The sequence below is a fragment of the Bubalus bubalis genome, chromosome X, assembly GCF_019923935.1.
Source record: "Bubalus bubalis isolate 160015118507 breed Murrah chromosome X, NDDB_SH_1, whole genome shotgun sequence".
NCBI lineage: Eukaryota > Metazoa > Chordata > Mammalia > Artiodactyla > Bovidae > Bubalus > Bubalus bubalis.
This window is the reverse complement of record NC_059181.1, coordinates 89,145,228-89,156,477: the sequence shown is the minus strand read 5'-3', so window position 1 is coordinate 89,156,477 and position 11,250 is coordinate 89,145,228. Positions and strand designations below refer to the sequence as shown.

At 40.4% G+C, this 11,250-nt stretch overlaps 1 protein-coding gene across 1 annotated transcript; it reads left to right on the top strand.

The window, feature by feature from the left end:
• The first annotated feature begins 9,714 nt into the window (after positions 1-9,714).
• On the top strand, positions 9,715-10,712 carry LOC102400450 (late histone H2B.L4-like). Its single transcript, XM_006039921.4, has one exon. The coding sequence runs from the start codon at positions 9,776-9,778 to the stop codon at positions 10,367-10,369; it is 594 nt and encodes a 197-aa protein (XP_006039983.3). The 5' UTR covers positions 9,715-9,775; the 3' UTR covers positions 10,370-10,712.
• The last annotated feature ends 538 nt before the right edge of the window (positions 10,713-11,250 follow it).

The window sequence follows — 11,250 nt, the reverse complement described above, 5'->3', positions numbered from 1 at the left end:
TATATTTTTGTGTTTGTCTCATTGTTTGGCTGAGAGTGATTCCTTACAAGTTTATACATCCTAATCCAAAGGAGAATTTTCAAACAATTTAAGAATACAAATAGAAAACTTGACACAGTTAACCAAAAATTGAGTTCTAATAATGAATTTGATAATATATAATATATATGAATTTCATAATAAATTCCCAAAGTTGAAATGACAGAACATGTTGTTTCTCCATAGAAATGGGAGGTTATAAATCTATTAAAAGTAACGAGAAAATCACCATCTGCCTCTGAGTTAAATAATAACTTACAGAAACACAGAACACCAATGGGCTAAGAGGAAAACACAGAGGAAATTAGATTATATTAACAATACCATTAATATTAATATTAATATTGAAACACTGCAAAGACAAGGTCATCTCAGTTTTTTGTTTTTTGTTTTTTTTTACTGCTCACCATTTTCTCTTAACTTAATGCAAAGGTCAAAAGACATGTTCCTCTTTCAGCTGTGAATTCATATCATCAAATAACCATGTTTGAAAACAAACCTCAAGGAAGCACACACAGGTTTATCCCAGGTCACCTCCCCACACATTTTGGGACAATGCCTGTGGCTCACAGGCTGTAGGACCCTCATTGGCTGTTCCACTGGACACTGGTGCTTGAGCTACTCTCATTGGGCACTCTTGTTATCCTGTGATACATAATTGTGGGTCACAAAACTTTTCTTTGGAATGTGGTAAGAAATAGTAGGTAAAAAATTAGAATTTGGTAAGTCTGAACATACCAATAATGGAGTATGGAATACTAACTTCATAATTCAGAGACCTGGAGAAGTAAACTGATATTTTTGTACTATTTTTTGTTTCTCACTTATGTATCTTAAATAATTCTGAATATGGGGTATGTGGTAACTTTGACTTTTCTTATCAGTTTCTTCACTTTACTTTTTTGTCATTTCCCACATAAAATATTCTGGATTACTGTACCCTATTTCTTAGACACTTACAGAATAAAAGAAGCAAATAAAATGTTTAGAAAACTGATAATGACCCTAGAGATCACCAGAAAGGCTGAAACAGGAATTATTTCTTGAACTTTTAAATTCAGCTATTTCTGCAACATATTTCAGTTTACGCTTATGTTTTACAATGAATTCTGTAATACAGACAATGTTGAAAAAAGTTGAAATGGGTATGCTTGTCAACTTAATACTATTTTCCTAAGGTGGGAATTGATAGTTTGTTATTTAAGCTGTAAAGTCCTTGCTGTAATTTGTATTTTCAAGCTAACACTGTTAGATCATGTTTACACTTTAGGTGTCTGCGTTCCTCAATCACCCTCTAAAGTGAAAAACAACATATTCTCATTTCCCATCCAGGTCTTTAACATTGAACCCCATTTTCCCTCCCTCCTTCCTAGAGGTCATGTGTGTCACTCACCCTTGCATTTCTGCTTCATGGCCCGTATGGTGCAGTTGTAACACTCGTTTATTAATGCCTGTATTTGATTATTGGATTCACTAAATGTAAAATACACCTAACACAATAAAAATCATCCTAGTTCATTCACAGGAATTCATACATAATATATCTTTCTGACTAGCATGCGAGAAAAGTTCTGAAAAACATTTGTATATCATATGGCCAGACATTGAGATACTGAAGCAGCAAACAATGAACACAACAGAAATTATGTCATTTTGGAAAACACTAATTTTTTAATTAATTTATTTGTTATTGAAAGATAAACACTATTTTTCTTATGGGTCCACAGTTCTGTTTTGAAACTTGATGGCTCTTCAGTGAGCTTTTCACTTCCAAAACTGTATCCTGGTTGTATAAGACCATGTCAAGGTCCCATCCAGAGAAATTTAATTGCAGGTGATTTGGTGGAAGTTTTTCCTGATAATCCTTGGGAACCATATCACTTTTTCTAATTCTTTCTTAAGATTTTTCTAGAGGGTTTCCCTGGTTTTCCAGTGGCTGAGACTCTGCACTCCCAAGGAGGGGTCCCAATTTCAATCCTGGGTTGGGGAACTAGATTGTGCATGCTGCAACGAAGAACTGCTGCAGTGAAATAAATTAATAAAAAATGATTTTCTAATATTCCACAAACATAATGAATAATAACCCTGATAAGGGGACTCATTTAATATAAATCTGTACTCCAATGATCCCAAGGAGATCTGAAGTGTGTAGCTGTAGGCCTAGAAACACTAGGTGCAGTATTCACTTGCTGATGGGAGGAGCCTTGGCCTCGGGGTATCCTGAAGCTGGTGTCAGCCCATAGGTAGGTCGGGCCAAATTCTAGGGCCAATGACTGAGCAGCCCAAAGTATCCCTGGGGTCCTGGGGATGGCACCAGCCATGAACTGAGAATTTCCAGGTGTATCACCTGGATTTAGAAAAGGCAGACGAACCAGAGATCAAATTGCCAACATCTATCCGATAATAGAAAAAGTGAAAGTGTTAGTCGTTCAGTCATCTGTAACTCTTTCTGCCTCTATAGACTGTAGCCACCAGGCTCCTCTATCCACGGGAGTTTCCAGGCAAGAATACTGGAGTAGGTTGCCATTTCCTTCTCCAGGGAATCTTCCCAACTGAGGGATCAAACCTAAATCTCCCACACTGCAGACAAATTCTTTACCATCTGAGCCATCAAGAAGACAGAAAAAGCAAGGGAATAAAAAAAAAAGCTTCTATTTCTGCATCATTGACTACACTAAAGCCTTTGAATGTGTGGATCACAATAAAGTGTGGAAAATTCTTAAAGTGATGGCAAGACCAGACCACCTTAACTGCCTCCTGAGAAATCTGTATACAGGTTCAAGAAGCAACAGTTAGAACTGGACATGGAACAATGGACTGGTTCAAAGTTGGAAAAGAGTAAGTCAAGGCTGTATAGTGTCACCATGATTTTCTAATTTCTATGCAGAATACATCATGTGAAATGCCAGGCTAGATGAATCACAAACTGGAATCAAGATTGCCAGGAAAAATAACAATAAAAACAGATATGCATATGACACTACTCTAATGGCAGAAAGTGACAAAGAAGTAAAGAGCCTCTTGGTGAAGGTGAAAGAAGAGACTGGAAAAGCTGGCTTAAAACTCAACATTCAAAAATCTAAGATTGTGGCATCTGGTCCCATCACTGTGGCAAATAGATGGGAAAACAATGAAAACCGTGAGAGACTTTATTTTCTTGGGCTCCAAAATCATTGTGAACAGTGACTGCAGCCATGAAATTAAAAGATGCTTGCTCCTTGGAAGAAAAGCTTTCACAAACCTATACAGCACATTAAAAAGCAGAGATGTCACTTTGTCAACAAAGGTCAGTCTTGTCAAAACTATGCTTTCTCCAGTAGTCATGTACAGATGTTAGATTTGGACTATAAAGAAGGCTGAGCACCAAAGAATTGATGCTTTTGAACTGTGCTGCTGGAGAAAACACTTGAGAGTCCTTTGGACTGTAAGATTAAGCCAGTCATTCCTAAAGGGAATCAACACTGAATGTTCATTAGAAGGACTGGTGCTGAAGCTGAAGACCCAATACTTTGGCCACCTGATCCGAAGAGCCAAGTCATGGGTAAAGACCCTGAGCTGGGAAGGAGAGAAGGCAAAAGGAGAAGGAAGTCGCAAAGGATGGAGATGGTTAGTTAGCGTCACCGACTCATTGGACATGAATTTGAGCAAAATCTAGGAGATAGTAGAGGACAAAGGAGCCTACCATGCTATAGACCGTGGGGTCAAAAAGAATCAGATTTGACTTAGCAACTGAACAACTCTAAGCCCTGTGATTGTGTCACCTCATTGATATTTCAGCAAAAGTTTTGCTTAGGAACGTTTATGCTATTGCAGAGACCATAGTTTTCACTTCCTGTAAACCCAGTGATTATTTCAGAATGTCATCTCTTAGAAGGGAGTGGTAAGGTAATACTCAAGGTTGCAAAAAGCAACAGCATAATACCCTTTAGTCAGAAAATATATGAATATTAATAGACCACAGTCCGGATGCTTAGGCACTTAAATGCTAACATGGCTAATTGGTAGGATTATAGGTGATTGGTTCTTATAAATTTCAAGTGATAAATGTATCATTTTAGGGCAGCCATCCGGACTCATCTATTTATTTGTTTTGTTGATTATATTAGTCAGCTAGGCTTGCCATAACAAAATACTGTAGACTAGGTGGCATAAACAACAGAAGTTCATTTTCTCACAGTTCTGGAGGATGGAAATCTGAGAATGAAGATCTAGTACTGTCAGTTTCTGGTGAAAGCTCTCTTTCTGTCTTGCTAGTGGTCATCTTCTTGTTGGGTCCTCACATGTAGGGGAAAGATCTGGTATCTCTTCCTCTTCTGTATGGCCACAGTCCTATCCAAGTATGCCCCTGCTCCCATCTCAATTAATTACCTAAATACCTATCTCCAGATCCAGTCACACTTGAGGTTAGGGCTTCAACATATTAATTTTTTGGAGGGGAGCCAATTCGGTTCATAGCACCTGTGCTCACCACAAACACCAAAAATACTTGGTTCATAAAACAGTGAATTCTGTTCAGGACAAGAACCAGACCAGAAGTTCTGTGCTGCAGCTCATTCACAGGTATTAGATATCTGAGCTGATGCCCAATGAAAGATGTGATGTGCTTAGCAAAGCGGGTGTTAGCAAGAGCCTCTTGCCTCTCTCCAACCAACCCCAGCCTTTCATGTCCCCTGACTTCAGCTGAAAAGCACTTTCCAAAAAGCAAGAAGAGTCCCCCTAAAATTCTAGCCCTTACACACCTTAGAAGATCAAATCAGACCCTTTGTTTTCATTTCTTCATTTCTGAGACAAAGGGGCTAGTATACATGACCTCTTCTTCCAAGGCTCTCTATCTCTATGATTCCAACTTCCAGGAAGAGCACTTAGTATCCATGTAGGAGGGCACACATATTGAATAATATCCTGCAAACTGAGAAGGAATTTGACACCAAAAGAACGAAGTGAGCGATGCCATAAAGTGCAATTATGAAGTTCACTGTGGGTAACTAACATAAGGCACAAAGACAGAGTCGACAGATAATCCAGAGACATTCACAGCTGCACTGCACACTGACTGCCAAAAAGGGTACAAGAGAATTTAAAGGGGCCAAAGCTAAAAGTAGAATCTGACTACCAAGAGAGAAGCACATGTGTACCAACTGGAATCGGGGTTCCTCCCTCCAGGGGTCTCATGACCATTAACTATCTATGTCAGCAGAAACCACTTTGCAGGTTTCATATCAGATGAAAGCAAAGGCAAAAGTTGATAGGGTACTCATCTGGCTTGGACTCACTTCTTGTAAATTAGGCTAAAGCTCAATCATGTGAAAAGAGGGGAACCTAGGACTGTGCAAATTAAGATGGAACTGACAAAATGGAGTGGATGTGGTTCAGCCACACAATCCCCCAATCAGGACCCACGTGCTCTGGACAGAAGCGGCCTCTCCCGTGTGCCAAATCTGCTAAAATAGCTTTCCTGCACTCATTTTATTCGGCTGAAAAGTAGCCTTGTGTACTTTCATTCCTTAGAAGACCACCAGAAATGAACCACAGGAGCCCGTGCTAAACCTATTGGTCGTATTTATTATTTTACTGCTTCATTAGAAATGAAAAAAAAAATTGTGAGAAGGTGCGAAACCATGGAACCTAAGGATTATGAAGCGATAGAGGGAATCATTGTAGAAAGTGAAAAGCAGCTTATCCTATGGGAGTTCAAAGACTACACATAAAGATCATCAATTGTGAGATTATTGACAGCATCTGCCTGCTGGAATTTATGCACCAATGGAAGTTTTAAGATGCGTGGACTTTGGCTACCCCTGACCTCTTAGCCAGGGGCTATGGGTGAAAAGACATCAGAAGATACCTAAAATCTCTACAAAGATTTGCCAAAAGCAAAACACTCAAGCAATGCTGGAATTTGCTCTTGCAAGGAGGTCCCCATTTTACATTTCAGCACACTCTTTCTCCTGCTGAATAGCTGGGGAAAAAAACAAATACACACCCACAAAAATTATTATGAGGATATTTTCCTAACATTAAGTTCAATTTCTTCCAAAAGAGCTCTTTGCCAAATCACTGGAGGCTGCCATAAGAAAGAAAGTGTTAGTTGCTCAGCCATGTTCAACTCTGCAATCCCATGACCTGTAGCTCTCCAGGCTCTTCTGTCCATGGGATTTCCCAGGCAAGAATACTGGAGTGAATTGCCATTTCCTTCTCCAGGGGATCCTCCCAAACCAGGGATCGAACCTGAGTCTCCTCATTGCAGGAGGTTTCTTTACTGTCTGAGCCACCAGGGAGGCTGCCATACCTTCTTTAAATTTAGAATGCCAAGGCACTAACCACAAATCCTCAGTGAGGTATGTGTGTGTGCGCAATGTAATGAACAGAACGTTTGTTAGACTCAACTGTAGTTTTTTTTTCCCCATTTGAGAGGTAGATATATGCTATTTTCATTTTTTCCACAGGTTGCTCTGAGACTGTGGGACAACCGAAGCATTTTCTTCAGAATGATCTATCACTATACAATTAGAAAGGAATGCCTTTTCAGACAATCTTGACTAACTTTGAAACTTTCAGATAAAACTACATGACAAAACGTTTCTTTTGGCTCGGAGTTTCTCCAGCAGGCTGTAAGTGAGGAGGGCCAAACTGATCCCCTGATCCCTGGGAAACTTGAGTATACCCAATATCTAAACTGATTATCTCACCTTATCCTGTCGTTAGGTAGGGAAGGCCAAATCCATAGCTTGCATGGCTCGTTAGGGATGAGATAAAAGACCCAAAACACTAGATGCAGAAAAATGACAAATAGCCAAAATTGGACAAAACTCTTATAGTTCTAATGTTATGTCCAGTATTTTGAGATTGGTTTTAATGTGATTCTTAGTAATATTCTAACAAAAAATCAGTTTTTATATTCCCTCATTACTACTAAGGCCTATATTTTAAAATTAATTAATTTATTTTAACTGGAGGCTAATTACTTTACAATATTGTAGTGGTTTTGGCCATACATCGACATGAATCAGCCATGAGTGTACATGTGTTCCGCATCCTGAACGCCCCCTCCCACCTCCCTCCCCATCTCATCCCAATAGCAGCCATTCTAACCAGCATGAGATGGTACCTCATTGTGGATTTGATTTGCATTTTCTGATAATGAGTGATGTTGAGCATCTTTTCATGTGTTTGTTAGCCATCTGTATGTCTTCTTTGGAGAAATGTCTGCTTAGTTCTTTGGCCCATTTTTTGATTGGGTCATTAATTTTTCTGGTATTGAGCTGCATGGGCTGCTTGTATATTTTTCAGATTAATTATTTGTCAGTTGCTTCATTTGCTATTATCTTCTCCCATTCTGAAGGCTGTCTTTTCATCTTGCTTATAGTTTCCTTCGTTGGGCAAAAGCTTTTAAGTTTAATTAGGCCCCATTTGTTTATTTTTACTTTTATTTCCATTATTCTGGGAGGTGCGTCATAGAGGATCCTTCTGTGATTTATGTCAGAGAGTGTTTTGCCTATGTTTTCCTCTAGGAGTTTTATAGTTTCTGGTCTTACATTTAGATCTTTAATCCATTTTGAGTTTATTATTATTTTCTTTTTCTTTTTTAATATAAATTTATTTATTTTAATTGGAGGCTAATTACTTTACAATATTCTATTGGTTTTGCCATACATCAACATGAATCTGCCACGGGTATACATATGTTCCCCATCCTGAACCCCCCTCCCATCTCCCTTCCCATACCATCCCTCTGGGTCATCCCAGTGCACCAGCCCCGAGCATTCTGTATCATGCATCAAACCTAGTCTGGCGATTCATTTCACATATAATATATACATGCTTCAATGCCATTCCTCCAAATCATCCCACCCTCGCCCTCTCCCACGGAATCCAAAAGACTGTTCTATACATCTGTGTCCCTTTTGCTGTGTTGCATACAGGGTTATCGTTACCATCTTTCTAAATTCCATATATATGCATTAGTATACTGTACTGGTGTTTTTCGGTCTGCCTTACTTCACTCTGTAGAATCGGCTCCAGTATCATCCACTTCATTAGAACGGATTCAAATGTATTCTTTTTAATGGCTGAGTAATACTCCATTGTGTATATGTACCACAGCTTTATTATCCATTCGTCTGCTGATGGACATCTAGGTTGCTTCCATGTCCTGGCTATTATAAACAGTGCTTAGATGAACATTGGGGTACACGTGTCTCTTTCAATTCTGGTTTCCTGGGTGTGTATGCCCAGCAGTGGGAGTTTATCTTTTGTATGGTGTTAGAAAGTGTTCTAGTTTCATTCTTTTACAGGTGGTTGACCAGTTTTCCCAGTATCACTTGTTAAAGAGATTATCTTTTCTCCATTGTATATTCTTGCCTCCTTTGTCAAAGATAATGTGTCCATAGGTGCATGGATTTATCTCTGGGCTTTCTATTTTATTCCATTGATCTATATTTCTGTCTTTGTGCCAGTACCATACTGTCTTGATGACTGTGGCTTTGTAGTATATCCTGGAGTCAGGCAGGTTGATTCCTCCAGGTCCATTCTTCTTTCTCAAAATTGCTTTGGCTATTCGAGTTTTTTTGTATTTCCATACAAATTGTGAAATTATTAGTTCTAGTTCTGTGAAAATATCATTATTATAGAAAAATACCATTAATAGGATAATACCATAGAAAATAGAAAAATACCATTTTCTCAAATAGAAACTTGATAGGGTTTTCACTGAATCTATAGATTGCTTTGGGTAGTATACTCATTTTCACTATTTTTCTGATCCATGAACATGGTATATTTCTCCATCTATTTGTGTCCTCTTTGATTTCTTTTATCAGTGTGTTATAGTTTTATATATATAGGTCTTTCACTTCTTTAGGTAGATTTATTCTTAAGTATTTTATTCTTTTCATTGCAATGGTTAATTGAATTGTTTCTCTAATTTCTCTTTGTTTTCTCATTGTTAGTGTACAGGAATGCAGGCCTATTTTGCAACGACTACTTATATAATATAAGTAAAAAGGCAACTAATTGCTATTTTCTGATGACTCTTCTAAGATCTTAGAAGACATAACTCTTCTAAGATCTTAGAAGACATAACTCTTCTAAGATCTGTTGCTGTTTGCCTTTTGAAAATCAGCAGGTAAAATACATACTGACATTAAATATGACAATTTTGACTCTTACTCCTTAGTATGATAATAGTTCTACCAGGGCACTTTTTTAAATATTTCTTTTCTATCTTTTGGTCAACATGAGTGATAAGTCAGACTTGTCTGAAGTAGAGAAGTCTGACAGGACAAAACTGAAGAAAACTAATACTTAAAAAAAAGCCTTCCTCCATCAAAGGTAAGTAAATCATGGGGAGTTTCTATTTGAGACAAACACTGGTGAAAATTAATAGGTTTGGTAAATATATGCTTCTAGTAATTTTTGCCAAAAAGTAAACAATAGGGTACACATTATTTAATGTAACAATTATTTAATGTTCAATTAACTCTTTCTGACAACATGGACACCAGGCTCCGCCGTCCATGGAATTTTCTAGGCAAGCGTACTGGAGTGGGTTGCCCTTTCCTTCGCCATGGAATCTTCCCGACCCAGGGATCGAACCCAGGTCTCCCGCACTGTAGACAGACACTTTACCGTCAGAGCCACCAGGGGAGTTGGGCTGACTGGGGGGGAGGGGGGGTGGTGCAACGTGGGGGAGGGGCGCATCAGGAGTTGGGAAGTGGGACGTCCAGTGTCACGTGACATGGGCTGCCATAGTAACACGTCTCCCTGCCTTGCATCCAATCAGATATGGACAGTGTCTGTGACGTCCGGGAACGGAGGGCCTATAAATCCAGCCAACGGCCTTCAACCCCCCCCCACCGGTCTTCTGGGATGGGCTACGGGGAGGGGTGGCGCTGTCGTGTCCCAACCATCCTCGGAAACTGAACCCTCTGAAACGGAGATGGCGAAAGCGGAGACCTCCAAACCAGAGCCGTATGATGCGGAACCAAAACAGGCAAAGCAGAAGACAGCTAATGGCCGCCGTCGCCGTCGCCGGCACTGCCGTAAGGACAATTTCTCAAGTTTTGCTACCTATTTCCCCGGGGTGCTGAGGCAAATGCATAAAGGCCTGAGTCTTTCCCACGACTCCGTGAACATCCTGGATTCGTTCGTGAAAGATATGTTTGAGCGGATTGCCGAGGAGGCCGGGCGCCTGGCCCGCTACAACAAGCGCCGCACCATCACGCACGAAGACATCGAGGCAGCTGTGCGTCTTCTGTTGCCTGGGGAGCTCCGCAAGCATGCCATAACCGAGGCCACCAAGTCGCTCATCAGATACCACACGTGCAGATGAACTGCCTCAGGACTGTCTGACCATCGCAAACCAGACTTAAGGGTTCTCCCCTTAGGCCCTACATTCAATCTTTAAAACATTTCTACCTCAACGAAAACATTAAGAACCTCCTGACCTTTGCTTCAATATGTGTCGGTTGTGTCATATGTTCGATGGAAAACCCTGTACTTTTCGCAACTCGTCACTTTCCTAAATGGTTATTTCTATTCGTGGTTTCTCCGTAAGTATAGGCATCTTTATGGTCAAAATTCTCTCCCTACAAGTTTCATTGGCCTTTTCCATTTTCATTCTCCCATCTATATTTAGGTATCATCCAGAGATTTATTTTTTCTAATTTATTTTATTTTTAAACTTTACATAACTGTTTTAGTTTTGCCAAATGTCAAAATGAATCCGCCACAGGTATACATGTGTTCCCCATCCTGAACCCTCCTCCCTCCTCCCTCCCCATTCCATCCCTCTGGGTCGTGGGGTATGCTATGCTATGTTATGGTAAGTCACTTCAGGCGTGTCCGACTCTGTGCGACCCCCATAGACGGCAGCCCACCAGGCTCCCCCGTCCCTGGGATTCTCCAGGCAAGAACGCTGGAGTGGGTTGCCATTTTCTTCTCCACTACATGAAAGTGAAAAGGGAAAGTGAAGTCGCTCAGTCGTGTCAGACTCTTTGTGACCACATGGACACCAGGCTCTGCCGTCCATGGGATTTTCTAGGCAAGCGTACTGGAGTGGGTTGCCCTTTCCTTCGCCATGGAATCTTCCCGACCCAGGGATCGAACCCAGGTCTCCCGCACTGTAGACAGACACTTTACCGTCAGAGCCACCAGGGGAGTTGGGCTGACTGGGGGGGAGGGGGGGTGGTGCAACGTGGGGGAGGGGGCGCA